This window comes from Limanda limanda, chromosome 11, assembly GCF_963576545.1.
Source record: "Limanda limanda chromosome 11, fLimLim1.1, whole genome shotgun sequence".
Lineage (NCBI taxonomy): Eukaryota > Metazoa > Chordata > Actinopteri > Pleuronectiformes > Pleuronectidae > Limanda > Limanda limanda.
The window spans coordinates 15,567,947-15,583,802 of record NC_083646.1 but is presented as its reverse complement, the minus strand read 5'-3'; the positions used below and the strand labels follow the sequence as shown (position 1 = coordinate 15,583,802).

The 15,856-nt window shown below is 39.9% G+C and overlaps 2 protein-coding genes across 2 annotated transcripts; both read right to left on the bottom strand.

Moving 5' to 3' along the window:
- Nucleotides 1-687: 687 nt before the first annotated feature.
- LOC133013468 (chemerin-like receptor 1) lies at nucleotides 688-3,761 on the bottom strand. Its single transcript, XM_061080419.1, has 2 exons — nucleotides 3,708-3,761; nucleotides 688-2,852 (listed from the first exon to the last, which is right to left on the bottom strand). Exon 2 carries the CDS (start codon nucleotides 2,839-2,841, stop codon nucleotides 1,705-1,707), a length of 1,137 nt encoding a protein of 378 aa, XP_060936402.1. The 5' UTR covers nucleotides 2,842-2,852; nucleotides 3,708-3,761; the 3' UTR covers nucleotides 688-1,704.
- Nucleotides 3,762-5,979: 2,218 nt separating this feature from the next.
- LOC133014562 (chemerin-like receptor 1) lies at nucleotides 5,980-14,369 on the bottom strand. Its single transcript, XM_061081828.1, has 3 exons — nucleotides 13,356-14,369; nucleotides 11,166-11,233; nucleotides 5,980-5,986 (listed from the first exon to the last, which is right to left on the bottom strand). Exons 1-3 carry the CDS (start codon nucleotides 14,367-14,369, stop codon nucleotides 5,980-5,982), a joined length of 1,089 nt encoding a protein of 362 aa, XP_060937811.1.
- Nucleotides 14,370-15,856: the final 1,487 nt, after the last annotated feature.

Here is a 15,856-nt window from a genome sequence, read left to right as displayed (position 1 = left end):
TATTCCAGTGTATCATAATAAGACAAGTATAAGGATAATACAAATAATAATAATAAAAGATTAAAATACCCCCCGCCCCCTTTTTAACAAACTTTAACACAAAACCTCAAAAATAACAATAAGAAGAAGAAGAAGAAGAAGAAGAAGAAGAAGAAGAAGAAGAAGAAGAAGAAGAAGAAGAAGAAGAAGAAGAAGAAGAAGAAGAAGAAGAAGAAGAAGAAGAAAAAAAGAAGAAGAATACAAATAACAATAATGACAATAATGACAATAATAACAATAATAAAAAAACAATTACAAAATATTTTTCTCTAAATGGCACATTATTTCCTTTGACCTTCAAAATGATTTCAGGAATTGAATTTACCCACGGGAGTAAATTACAGGAATAAGAAAATGAACAACGTCCTGATAGTTACAGACTTTGGCGCAAAAACATACTGAAGATGTTATTTATTTTCTCCTCCAGTTAATGATCCTGTCTGAGAAAATTACTGGATGATGTGCACAATGGCTCCCTCTGCTGCACAGTCAATGTTATGAAGAGAGTTTTTCAAAAGACTTTTAACACCAGAGGGATTACCCTGTATCTTGTACATTGAAGTGTTGACACTAGATCAAAGAGATTTTACACAGCATGCATGTTCTCAGGATGAGGTTACAGACTCTCACAAAATGACAAAGTCGTAGTCAGAAACATATGTCTTTATTAGGTTCACAGGAGCCGCTCCTTTGCATCAGTGGAGAATAGGGAAGTAATTTTTAAATGAATTTTAATACTAAACAAAATTTGCCCTGATGCGCAAACCATTCTACTAAAGTATTTTTCCTAGGTAAAAAAACATTCAATTATTGTATATCATGATAAAAGAAACTTATAATAAGTGATGTGCAGCCTTATATAGTAAAACACATTTGTCACAGTGTAATGTGATATTATAAGGTGATAATGAGATGAACATTTTGAGAGAAAAGGTGGTCAAGTTCTGATAATATTTTGATAATGGAAATAATGGTGGTGACAAAAAAGTATCAAAATAACAGCCATCATCATCAAAAGACAAAAAAAAAAGACATCCCGAAATCCCCCAGAACAACTGGCAATGATTTAAAGATCAAATGAAGCTGTTCTATGCAAGTTTACAATGCAGGTGCTACTTAATTCATGATAATCTAATGGTAACGTAAAGTATTTCTTCCTTAAGCTGATTGACAAATATCTCTCTTTCACACTCACACACACACAAACACACATACGATGGCATCAGTGGGTGGGGTTGGGTATGAGGGGGAAGTTGTGAAATTAACTTTCTATGAGCCTATTTGTTCAAAGCACTATTTGACACTATAGATTTATATGCCAGCTTAACCATAAGTTTATCTTAAAAAAACACTTGATGTTCTTCATCAAAACATAATATTTACTATGTTATTAATATATTCTAAATGATGAGCCATAAACAACAAACATCATCCTCTATTTTTTTTAGAATTTGTCACAGGATGCATCAGAATTTGCCGTGCATGTGAAAGACGAAGAAACTAAGCTCCCTTTTCTCGCACTTTTTCTGTCATTCAACCATACATTTATGTAATACATATTTTGCAATGCCTTCTGGGTGCCTTTTTGAAATTCAAGAAGTTTTGGTGATAAGATCCTGTTTTCTGTAAAGATGAACATGTGCTTTCTACAGCAGAATTTATACATTATTCTGCTTCGTCGGTATTACTAGCTTTCTTGTCTCTGTCTGTTGACTTTGTGTTAGTGTAAGAGTGTGTCTCTTCCTCCTGGAAGGCAGTCTCCAACAGGTTCAGGATGGACTTGCGGACTTTTTCCTTAAGATCTTTGCCCATGAACACATACAGCAGCGGGTTCAGGCAGCTATTGAGAAAGGCCAGGCTGGTTGCTATAGGCTCACCGATAGTGATGACGTGGCCCAAGGTTTCACTCCGGCTGATCGCAGTGTAATAAACCAGCTGGATTACAGTCATGCTGTAAAACGGCGCCCAGCACAGGAAGAAAGTGGTGATGATGGCAGCGATGATCTTGAAGGGGCGACTCGATTGGCTGGCCAGGGTGCGGTTCCTCCTGAGACGATGGATGATCACAGAATAACAGGAGACGATGACGGTGAAGGGGACGACGAATCCCAGGAGGAAGCGGGTGATGGTCATGGTCTGATATCGAAAATCTCCCAGCTGTTTCACTGATGGTGTTTCATAGTCGTCAGAAAGGGTAAAGTTGTTGAAGCAGTAGATGGTGTCTTCATTGTAAGGGTCTGACACAGTGTCCCTGAAGATGAAGAATGGAGCGCTGAGAATCAGAGCCAGTAACCAAACACCCAGACTCACGCAGGACGCCTTGCGTACACTTCGGTGGTTCTGGGCCCAGATGGGCCACACCACAGACACACATCTGTCCACACTGATCACCACCAGGATGTAGATGCTGGCGAACATGTTCAAGGATAGTACAAGGGCATTGAGTCTGCACATAAAGTTGCCAAAAGGCCAGTGGTTACCCAAAGCCATGTACGTCACACCCAGGGGCAGGAACGCCGTGAAGAGGAAGTCAGCCACAGCGAGATTGAGGAACCAAACGGTGTTAATTGTTTTCTTCATCTTGAACCCGGTCACCCAGATAACCACTCCATTACCCAACACACCGAGAACAAAGGCCAGGCAGAAAATAATGAGAGTCATGATTTTGAGGGACTTTCTCAGCTTGGCGTGCTCGTCCTTGTTGTCATTCTCTTCATATTCTTCGTCCAAGGAGTTGTTTCTTCCAGTGATGTTTGATGTGTTCATGGCGTAGAAAGGGGTAGCAGTCATGAGCTCCATCATTGCCTTTGAACCTGAATCATAGACAAAACATTTAAATGTTAACCTAGAGTTCAATAACAATCCATAATTAATACATGAGATTAAAATTTACCTAATTTGAAAACAAGGACTAAAGATCAGGACATTCATTACACGAAAAAAAAGGCTTCACTTATGTCAGTTCCTCTAAAAGGCCTGGGGAGGATGCTGACACCAACTTCCACACGCAAGAAAAGAAAGAAAACAAAATGTTTGTCTCTGGAAGCTTCCCACCAAATATAAACTGCCCGCCAGTTTTTCCTGAGTGAATTCAACATCATATCAACAGAACTTTTAAAATAAAAAAACAGAACCACAGATAATAAAACAATGTAAAAATCAACTTCATTATATTTAAATAACACCTCTGTCGCATTTGAACAGATAATTGCATATGAAGATTCCTTTTTGATGCAGAGAACAACATGAGAAAAAGCTAAGGGTCAAACTTGATAACCTGGATCCTTCTATAATCTTCCTGACAGCCTGACACACAGGCACGCACGCACGCACCTTACATTTGTTTCCTGGAGACTTACTCTACCTTTTACCCAACTAGAAACATGTCGTCACCACAAAATTTTATATATTTTTTGATCTCCATAAAGATATTAATTCCCCACATTTACAGACAGATACATACAGCAGTCTTTATATACATAAATGTATATGCAAACAAATCTTTTTTCGAAGTAGTTGTCAAGCCAGAAAGGCATACAAAATTCAAAAATAAAGAATGCTTTATTATTCAAATGCAACGTTAGATTTTGGTCTTGGTCTAATAAATTGGTTGTGATAGTTCCTTTTCACAACTTAAGCTCATGCGAACTGGCAAGTGTGTAACGTACCTTTCTCTCAGTCCTGAGGTCTGTTGAGGATGAATCTGCAGCAGAAGTCTCCCCGATCAAACTCTGACAGGTCAATATAAACTTCCCAGTGTTTTGTAATATGTCACTGCCACTGAGGAGGAACCACAAGTGGCACGCACACAAGAAACTCCTCCCAACCATCAAATCTCATGCACACGCTCACACTTGCACGGTTTTCGCTGTGTAATTGCAAAAGTCATGTCGCCAAAATGAGTGTCTTCACTGATACATGAGCTGTATGATGTAGATTATGATAATCTTACAGTTCTGCAACTTAAAATACATGATACTCCTTGTTGTTTTGTGTTGAAAGTGTGAAACAGCGTCTATGTAGTCTTACATCATTTACTATCCCCTCACTTCACCTGCCCTGCACCTCTAGAAATTCACATCAGCATCTGTCAGTAACTCAAGGCTGCCAAACAGTTGGAACAGAAGCCGACTCCGTGCTGAAGCTGGACCTGCAGACCATCTGTAGATCCATTAATGACATCTGAAGTAGGGATATATTTGACACATTCTGATGAGAGCAACTGCACACGTGTTGGTTGTCATGCATCCTGTTTTGCACTGTTTGTCAGATATGAATACATTATGCTGTCCCTGTATTCCCGGCACTGTTTCACTTGTTATTGTTTTGTGATCCCTTGGAGGAAGAACATACACACAGGGTTTCAACCGACTAATTTACCTACTACCATCACGTCCTTGTTCAATGAAAGAGCTAACTTCAAGGGTTAACTTAACTCAAGTCCTGTCCACAGTTTGCACGAGATCAGACCTTCCCATTATTCACATTTCTTCTTGACTCCTCTCTTTACTTGTAAGCAGCAGAGCTCTGCTACAAAAATGTCTTAAGATCATATTTTACACCAACATAGAATTTATAATGATGGAGGATTTCACAATACTCTCCAAACACCTATAAAACAATATTTAAAAAGGATCCAGAAGAATCCAGGTGTTAAAAGTATTTCCTTGTTTATTAAAAATTGTAAATTAGTCTACAAGCAAATAAAATTGACATTAATATGTTAACTAATTTATTAATAATTTGCCAGTTTTGCAGAGAAAACATATGATATGCTCATAACCCATTAACACAACATCATGCAAAAGGGTAATCATAATAAATGATCCCCGTACAAAATGCTGATTCTGAATATTTATACAAATGACTGATGATTTGTCCACTTCCTAAACACATTACAGCTACTGATTTGCAGCCGTTCCTAATACAAACATTTATTTCAGTTTTTAAGTGATTATGAGATGAACGTTACAAGTGAGAAAAGGGTTAAGTCTAAATATTTTTTTAATAATAGAAGAATGGTATACAACAAGTTTCACAATAACAGTCATCATCATCATTTATGGACTTGTGAAAGAGTTTTCCACTGTAGGGTTAAAAAAGGCAAAAATAAACAATTATCATTTAGATTGTTCACATAAAAATTGATCTTTGATACAGATGTTCAGATTATGACACAGAAAAATGTGCTATTACACTTGTTTCAATTCAATTAATCTGCAACAACTTTGAGAACTGATTGATTTTTGCTTTGGAATTGTGAGTTTATGTATTTTTGAAGGTAAACTGACACAATGCATTTAAAAAATTGAGAGGTTAGCACAACGCGCATGACTCAGGGTGGGGGGCACACACATTAAAGTATCCCCTCATAAAAAAGGGTTAGGGTTAGGGTCCAAAGATATGATCCAAAGATCAAACGAAACTCTACAATGCAAGTTCAAAATAACCACAACAATCTCATGGTAACATAGTTCTTTGTCAAGCCCTGATGAACCAGTCCTAATGCTGAATAACATGTTTATCAAAGCATGCAGTTGACATGTAGCGGTCTAAAGCTCTCACACACACACACACACATACACACACACACACACACACACACACACACACACACACACACACACACATGCACACACATGCACACACATACACACTGTCAATGTATTTGATCATGTACACAAGAAGTGGCGTCAGTGGGTTGGGTACCAGGGGAAAGTTAGGAAATGAACATTGTATAATCCTCAGTGATGGGCCAACACTATTTAACACTGTAGATGCTATTTTCAGTTAAATCTGTTCCATACGTCCCTTATTAGTATGTTTTGTAGGTCGTGTGACAGCGTATTTAATGATAAAAGAGTCTCTGATCATGGCTTATAAACTCTTAGTTTCATTGCTTGCTGTCTTTGATGCAACAGACAGATGAAGACATCAAAATCAACAACTGGAATTAGGAGACAGATGAGAAACACAATGTTCCCTTACATCAACCACATGTTACAACATCTCCGTCATGTTTGTGTTGCACAAATTTAGCAATAAACTAATGTAATACCTATTCTGAAGTTAAGGCTCCATTATGCTTCTACCTATCCGTTTCTCGGAGAGGGTTGCACGGAGAGCGGAGAGTCTTTTTGATTTTTACTTCTCCGACCACTGTACGTTGAAAACAATTCACCGCCAAACCCATAGGTGGCGCAACGGAAGACGAGCTCAGAGAAGCCTACCCCCTTTCCTGGGAAGAACAAGTCCACGTGTGTTTGTTTACCTCTGTCGGCTTGTCTCCCACACACTGAGCCATGGCAACTAACAGAACTAAATAAAGTGACACCCAGCGGGTCAAAATGCTGATGTAATCGTTTCTTAGCGCAGCGGTTCCCCGGTCTTGTTTCCGAACTGTGTTGCTGATTCCACAGCTTGAAGCTCCGTGTAGCTTGAAGCTAGACGGAGCTAGCTAGCAGTAGCTTCCCCCCAGCTTCCACACACAGTCAGCAGGGACTCCCGATACTAACTACTACCCAGTGTTTGCTTCTAACCTGGCGGTATTATAGAAACAGTGTCATGATAGAAGTGGAATTAAAGTCGTGACGGCGGGTTTTTGCACTGTTACCACCGCAGTTAGCATGGTGGCTAGCCCGCTAGCCTAGCATGCTAGCGCCGTTTTAAAAGCTTGTTATAACCGTATGTGACCGTGCACACATGCCGTCAGTGCTCTAACGAGCCACCGTCAGCCGGACAACTCCGCTGGCTTAACACACACGTCACATTAATCGTAAAATCATAGTTGTGTTTGGGTTTATTGTCAAGCAGGAAGTTTGAGGTCCGGAAATGTGAAATCTGGAAATGACGCCGTAGGGAAATGATGTCGTTCGCGGACCAATCACAGCCAAGGGCTGTCCGTGGGGTCTCCGAAATAAAGACGGACAGTTAGAAAATCAGAGGTGCACGAAAAGCTGTCCGAGGCGCTCGGAGAGGGCGTTCCACGACGGATAGGGCGGTCTTATCTGTCAGTTTTAGAAAAGACGGACAAGCATAAATTGGCCTTTAGTGTTTCCGATAAAGTGGCCCAGTGCATCCCTTATAGCTGTCATGGTGCAGCTAACAAAAGTACTGTATAATGAATGGCGCTGTACATGTCATTTAGTTTGACTACCTGTGTGTGTTTATGTGTATAACGGTCATATGTGTGCATTTTTCTCCCTGTTGTGTCTTAGATTTTTCAAGAAAGCATTCACTTCCCTCTGATTATGTGACTTATTTTACATAAATAAACTTTATTGTCCCTTGAAACATTTCGCCTTTCCATAATTTCAAAATACAGCAGCCCACTAAAGCATCACACAAACTGTTGTTCAGTATCACCACGTGCCAGCTTCATAAGGAGACAGCTTTCTGCTTTAGACCTGACCGCTAGCAAATCATAAAACAAATATCAATCAAATAATAAGGAATATTTCAATCTCACATCATATATATATATACAGGTTGTCTTGAGGTTCATTGAATTCACTTTTTTTTTTTTTATTGTTATATACAGTTATATATGTTATACCCAGTTAGAGTATTTGTTTATCCCTATCATGGGCACAGGGGTGTAAAGTAACGACTAACATTTACTCACGTTACTGTAATTGAGTAATTTTTTAGTGTACTTTGTAATTTTTTGAGTAGTTTTTGAAATGGGTAATTTTACTTTTACTTAAGTAGATTTTAACCGAAGTATTGTACTTCGCTACATTGAAAATTACATCCGTTACTGAGTAAAAAAACATAGTTCAGGGTACAAGGCAATTCTCACCGCAGTGGTAGATGCTGCATAGAGTGGATGACGTTCCCTAACGTGCACGTTCAACATATGAAAACTGATCGTAAAGTTCACTGTTCGCGAAAAATATGCGCGACATGCACAACACTGCACAGGGATCCACTGCGGAGGGGCTGCAGAGCCGTGGGTTGCCGACCCCTGGCTACGGCGAAAGAGCAATTTGTTCGGTGGGGCGCACTTTACAGAGAATCACTGCGCTGCACTCTATGCAAGCTTCACTCCTGCCCCCCCCTCCCCCGAAAAAAGAAAGTTGAAAAACGGAATTGCAACTTTCAGAAGGTATTTTGTCCTGTAAGACCGCATTTCATTTCAAAAAGACACAACAACAATCACAACGACATGGTGCAAGCATTCGTTTTAGACAGCGTCTCTCCTCAGGAGAAGGAAAACATTACGCAACGTTTTAGCTAGACTTCAGATAATGTGAACGTGTTCACCGTTCAAATTCATTATTTGTCATTAAGTTGCGTTCAGTTCAACGTTCTCATTAAAAATTCTTTTGAACGCGTTCATGCACAACACTGCCTGAAACTCATTAGCCTACTGGCCTACCTGCCTCAGCCGCCTGTGGGTTATGGGGTGCCGTTTGTAAAGCTGCTCACGCTGAAAATAACAGCAACATTTTGTCACATTTAGCTTCAAACCATGTTTAAAAAACTGGTGTGAATTTTTGAGTCACTTTTTTGCACATTTACAACAATATTTGTCAACTTAGAGATATTTTAAATATTTAAATCCAAATGTTAAATGTTACACTTAAATGTTAAATCTAAATGCTAAATCTAAATGTTAAATTTAAATCTAAATCTAAATGTGAAATCTAAATGTTTAATCTAAATATTGAATCTAAATGTTAAATCTAAATGTTAAATATAAATCTAATTGTTAAATATAAATTTAAATCTAAATGTTAAATCTAAATGTTAAATCTAAATGTTAAATCTAAATGCTAAATCTGAATCTAAATCTAAATGTTAAATCTAAATGTTAAATCTAAATGTTAAATCTCAATCTAAATGTTAAATCTAAATGTTTCGGGTGAAACTAAATATTTAACATATATGCAAATTCAAATGCCGGTAGAAGGAAGTAACAAAATAAAAGCTCAAGGTGGTCAGAGTGTGTTTATTACGGAGCCCCCCAGGGGACACAGGGGGAAAATGAGAACAGCAAAAGGACTTTTGCGATATCCCGAGAAAGTTTAGGACAATGTACATCTGGGTATCTCATAATAATGAGATACTAAGTCATTATTATGAGATACGGGTTGTGGGCGGGGCACCACAGAGCAGGGAAGCTGAGGCTGATGTGCTGCCGCTGAATCATTATAACCAGCGCTGCTCCAGGATCAGAACAGACGCTCATTAAAAGTCTCACTTCCCTCTGTCCCCCGCTCACTTTACACTTTAACAATAAACACCAGCACTGATCACAAGTTATTAGGACACCTACAGGACTGATGTTATGATCTCATACTATCTCATAATAATGAGATACTGACTGCAGGGTCTGTCATGGGAGACTGTGTGTGTATGTGTGTGTGTGTGTGTGTGTGTGTGTGTGTGTGTGTGTGTGTGTGTGTGTGTGTGTGTGTGTGTGTGTGTGTGTGTGTGTGTGGGCTGTGTGCTTGTGTGTGTGTGCGTGGGCTATGTGCGTGTGTGTGTGTGTGTGTGTGTGGGGGGGGTGTATGCTTGTCTCTGTTCCTCTTCACTAAAACTGAAAATCACATGTATACACCGCGTTCCACATTATTATGCAAATTACACTTTTCTCAGATTTTCCTAAATAGTAATGCACAGCCAGTCAGTATAATTTTCAAGTCATCAACTGTTAAGCGTATAATTCAAATTTTATTGAACAAACCTCCAAATGATAACAGTATTTTTTTTAAAAATAAAAAACTCAAAATGCAGTGTTCCAAATTATTATGCAGAGTTTCTGAGTTTCAGAGTTTCAAGCTATTTTATAGGTTGTAAATAACTAAAAATTGTCATTTGTTGAATTTGCAGCATTAAGAGGTCATATTTACTGAAATCAAAAAAAGTTTTAATCAAAAACATCTTAACAGGTCAAGTTACATGTTAACATAGGACCCCTTCTTTGATATCACCTTCACAATTCTTGCATCCATTGAACTTGTGAGTTTTTTGATAGTTTCTGATTTAATGCCTTTGCAGGATGCCATAATAGCCTCCCAGAGCACCTGCTTGGATGTGAACTGCCTTCCACCCACATAGATATTTTGCTTGACGATGCTCCAAAGGTTCTCAATAGGGTTAAGGTCAGGGGAAGATGGGGGCCACACCATGAGTTTCTCTCCTTTTATGCCCATAGCAGCCAATGCCCCAGAGGTATTCTTTGCAGCATGAGATGGTGCATTGTCATGCATGAATACGATTTTGCACGGTTCTTCTTTTTGTACCACGGAAGAAAGTGGTCAGTCAGAAACTCTACGTACTTTGCCGAGTTCATTTTCACACCGTCAGGGACCCTGAAGGGGCCGACCAGCTCTCTCCCCATGATTCCAGCCCAAAACATGACTCCGCCACCTCCTTGTTGACGTCTCAGCCTTGTTGGGACATGGTGGCCATTCACCAACCATCCTCTACTCCATCCATCAGGACCATCAAGGGTTGCACGGCACTCATCCGTAAACAGCACAGTTTGGAAGTTAGTCTTCATGTAGTCCTGAGCCCACTGCAACCTTTTTTGCTTGTGAGCTTGGTTTAGGGGTGGCCGGATAACAGGTTTACGGACACTTGCAAACCTCTTGAGCATCCTACATCTTGAAGTTAGCGGGACTCCAGAGGCACCAGCGGCTTCAAACACCTGTTTGCTGCTATTCAATGGCATTTTAGTGGCTGCTCTCTTAACCCTACGCATTTGTTTGGCAGAAATCTTCCTGATTTTGCCTTTGTCTGAACGAACTCGCTTGTCCTGTGAATCAGTGACAAATTTCTTCACCGTCCGATGATCACGAGCAATTCTTCTGGAAATATCCAATGTTGTGATACCTTGACCAAGGTATTGCACTATTTGCTGCTTTTCAGCAGGAGAGAGATCCTTTTTCTTCCCCATTTTGCCTGAAACATGTAGCTTGCTTAATAATGTGGAACATCCTTCTTAAGTAGTTTTCCTTTGATTGGGCTCACCTGGCAAACTAATTATCACAGGTGTCTGAGATTGATTTCAATCATCCAAATAGCCCTGAGACACAATACCATCCATGAGTTTAATTCAAAAACTAAAAAATGAATGTTTATGACCCTTAAATCCGATTTGCATAATAATGTGGAACGCGGTGTATGAGCGAGACACTTCCTCCTGGAAGGCCGTCTCCAACACGTTCAGGATGGACTTGCGGACCTTTTCCTTGAAATCTTGGCCCATGAACACATACAGCAGTGGGTTCAGGCAGCTGTTGAGAAAGGCCAGGCTGGTTGCTATGGAGACACGATAGTGATGACGTGGTCCAATGTTTCACTCGAGTGGATCGCAGTGTAATAAACCAGCTGGATTACAGTCATGCTGTAAAATGATGCCCAGCACAGGAAGAAAGTGGTGATGACGGCAGCGATGATCTTGAAGGGGCGACTCGATTGGCTGGCCAGGGTGCGGTTCCTCCTGAGACGATGGATGATGACGGCATAGCAGGAGATGATGACGGTGAACAGGACGATGGAGCCCAGGAGGAAGCGTGTTCCCTTACATCAACCACATGTTACAAAATCTCTGTCGTGTTTGTGTTGCACAAAGTTAGCTAAAAACTAATGTAATACCTAATCTGAAATCAGTGTTTCAGAGAAACAGGCCCAGTGCATCCCTTATAGCTGTCATGGTGCAGCTAAAAAAAAATACTCGATAATGAATGGCACTGTACATGTCATTCAGTTTGACTGCATGTGTGTGTTTATGTGTATAACGGTTTATACAGAGAATAAATTGGAATAGAATAGATAAAATAGATTAAAAAGAGAAGTTAGCCCGATGGATCTCCTGAGGAAGGTTGTTCCACAGTTCTTTATGTGAGTACAGATGTTTTCCTGAATACTACTGGCACAACTTAATAATAGTTCTCAATCATCACAGCAATATGCTGTAAAAAAGTCTCTAAACCAGAGGTTATTTCCCTTAACCTTCAAAATCATTTCAGGACTTGAATTTAAACACGGGAGTACATTACAGGAATAAAAAAAATGAACATACTGAAGATATTCTTTATTTTCTCCTCCAGGTAATTATCCTACCTGATCAAATTACTGGATGTTGTGCACAATGGCTCCCTCTGCCGCACAGTAAATGTTATGAAGAGAGTTTTTCAAAAGAATTTTAACACCAGAGGGATTACCCTGTGTCTTGTACATTGAAGTGTTGACACTAGATCAAAAAGATTTTACACAGCATACATGTTCTCAGGATGAGGTTGTAGACACTCACAAAATGACAAAGTCGTAGTCAGAAACATATGTCTTTATTAGGCTCACAGGAGAATATTGAAGCAATCAAAGAGTCCAAACATTTGAAATGAATTTTAATACTAAGCTAAATTTGCCCTGATGTGCAAACAATTCTACTAAAGTATTTTTCCTCTGTAAAAAGACATTCAATTATTGTATATCATGATAAAAGCTACTTATAATAAGTGATTTGCAGCCTTATATAGCATAACATATTGGTCACAGTGCAATGTGATATTAAAAGGTGATAATGAGATGAACATTTAGAGAGAAAAGGTGGTCAAGTCCTGATGATATTCTGATTATGGAAATAATGGTGGTGACAAAAAAGTATCAAAATAACAGCCATCATCATCATCATCAAAAGACAAAAAAAGACATCCCGAAATCCCCCAGAACAACAGCCAATGAGTTAAAGATCAAATGAAGCTGTTCTATGCAAGTTTACAATACAGCTGCAACTTTATTCATGATAATCTAATGGTAACGTAAACTATTTCTTTGTTAGTCTCTCAGGAATCAGTTCTTAAGCTGATAAACAAATATCTCTCTTTCACACACACACACATACAAACACTGTTGCATGTTTGTTCAAAGCACTATTTGACACTGGAGATTTATATGCCAGCTTAACCATAACGTTATTAACATATTCAAAATGATGACCCATAAACAACAAACATCATTCTCTATTTTTCAAAATTTGTCACAGGATGCATCAGAATTTGCCGTGCATTTGATAGATGAAGAAACTAAGCACCCTTCTCTTGCAGTTTTTCTACCAGAAAATTTATGTAAAACATATTTTGCAATGGCTTCTGGGAGACTTTTCGAAATTCAAGAAGTTTTGGTGATAAGATCCTATTTTCTGTAAAGATGAACATGCTTTCTCCAGCAGAATTTATACATTATTCTGCTTCGTCGATATTACTAGCTTGCTTGTCTCTGTCTGTTGACTTTGTGTTAGTGGAAGAGTGTGTCTCTTCCTCCTGGAAGGCCGTCTCCAACAGGTTCAGGATGGACTTGCAGACTTTTTCCTTGAGATCTTTGCCCATGAACACATACAGCAGTGGGTTCAGGCAGCTATTGAGAAAGGCCAGGCTGGTTGCTATAGGATCACCGATAGTGATGACGTGGCCCAAGGTTTCACTCCGGCTGATCGCAGTGAAATAAACCAGCTGGATTACAGTCATGCTGTAAAACGGCGCCCAGCACAGGAAGAAAGTGGTGATGATGGCAGCGATGATCTTGAAGGGGCGACTCGATTGGCTGGCCAGGGTGCGGTTCCTCCTGAGACGATGGATGATCACAGAATAACAGGAGACGATGACGGTGAAGGGGACGACGAATCCCAGGAGGAAGCGGGTGATGGTCATGGTCTGATATCGAAAATCTCCCAGCTGTTTCACTGATGGTGTTTCATAGTCGTCAGAAAGGGTAAAGTTGTTGAAGCAGTAGATGGTGTCTTCATTGTAAGGGTCTGACACAGTGTCCCTGAAGATGAAGAATGGAGCGCTGAGAATCAGAGCCAGTATCCAAACACCCAGACTCACACAGGACGCTTTGCGTACACTTCGGTGGTTCTGGGCCCAGACGGGCCACACCACAGACACACATCTGTCCACACTGATCACCACCAGGATGTAGATGCTGGCGAACATGTTCAAGGATAGTACAAGGGCATTGAGTCTGCACATAAAGTTGCCAAAAGGCCAGTGGTTACCCAGAGCCATGTACGTCACACCCAGGGGCAGGAACCCCGTGAAGAGGAAGTCGGCCACAGCGAGATTGAGGAACCAAACGGTGTTAATTGTTTTCTTCATCTTGAACACGGTCACCCAGATAACCACTCCATTCCCCAACACACCGAGAACAAAGACCAGGCAGAAAATAATGAGAGTCATGATTTTGAGGGACTTTCTCAGCTTGGCGTGCTCGTCCTTGTAGTCATACTCTACATATTCTACGTCCAAGGAGCTGTTTCTTCCAGTGATGTTTGATGTGTTCATGGCGTAGAAAGGGGTAGCAGTCATGAGCTCCATCATTGCCTTTGAACCTGAATCATAAACAAAACATTTAAAGGTTAACCTAGAGTTCAATAACAATCCATAATTAATACATGAGATTAAAATGTACCTCATTTGAAAACTGGAACTCAAGATCAGGACATTCATTCCACAAAAAAAAGGCTTCACTTATGTCAGTTCCTCTAAAAGGCCTGGGGAGGATGCTGACACCAACTTCCACACGCAAGAAAAGAAAGAAAACAAAATGTTTGTCTCTGGAAGATTCCCACCAAATATAAACTGCCCGCCAGTTCTTCCTGAGTGAATTCAACATCATATCAACAGAACTTTAAAATAAAAAAACAGAACCACAGATAATAAAACAATGTAAAAATCAACTTCATTATACTTAAATAACACCTCTGTCGAATTTGAACAGATAATTGCATATAAAGATTCCTTTTTGATGCAGAGAACAACATGAGAAAAAGGTAAGGGTCAAACTTGATAACCTGGATCCTTCTATAATCTTCCTGACAGCCTGACACACAGGCACGCACGCACGCACACACACACACACACACACACACACACACACACACACACACACACACACACACACACACACACACACACACACACACACACACACACACACACACACACACACACACACACACACACACACACATACACACACACACGCACACACACACACACACACACACACCTTACATTTGTTTCCTGGAGACTTACTCTACCTTTTACCCAACTAGAAACATGTCGTCACCACAAAATGTTATATATTTTTTGGTCTCCATAAAGATATTAATTCCCCACATTTACATACAGATACATACAGCAGTCTTTATATACATAAATGTATATGCAAACAAATCTTTTTTCGAAGTAGTTGTCAAGCCAGAAAGGCATACAAAATTCAAAAATAAAGAATGCTTTATTATTCAAATGCAACGTTAGATTTTGGTCTTGGTCTAATAAATTGGTTGTGATAGTTCCTTTTCACAACTTAAGCTCCTGCGAACTGGCAAGTGTGTAACGTACCTTTCTCTCAGTCCTGAGGTCTGTTGAGGATGAATCTGCAGCAGAAGTCTCCCCGATCAAACTCTGACAGGTCAATATAAACTTCCCAGTGTTCCTCCCAGCCATCAAATCTCATGCACACGCTCACACTTGCACGGTTTTCGCTGTGTAATTGCAAAAGTCATGTCGCCAAAACGAGTGTCTTCACTGATACATGAGCTGTATGATGTATATTATGATAATCTTACAGTTCTGCAACTTAAAATACATGATACTCCTTGTTGTTTTGTGTTGAGCGTGTGAAACAGCTTCTATGTAGTCTTACATCATTTACTATCCCCTCACTTCACCTGCCCTGCACCTCTAGAAATTCACATCAGCATCTGTCAGTTACTCAAGGCTGCCAAACAGTTGGAACAGAAGCTGACTCTGTGCTGAAGCTGGACCTGCAGACCATCTCTAGATCCATTCATGACATCTGA

What these genes read in the sequence shown, in the direction of transcription:
- LOC133013468 (XM_061080419.1), bottom strand. Translation starts at nt 2,841, where the DNA reads ATGATGGAGCTCATGACTGCTACCCCTTTCTACGCCATGAACACATCA.
- LOC133014562 (XM_061081828.1), bottom strand. Translation starts at nt 14,369, where the DNA reads ATGATGGAGCTCATGACTGCTACCCCTTTCTACGCCATGAACACATCA. An exon ending in GCAAAGATCTCAAGGAAAAA is followed by an intron (nt 11,234 to 13,355) that starts GTCTGCAAGTCC and finishes TTCAAGGAAAAG; the next exon opens with GTCCGCAAGTCCATCCTGAA.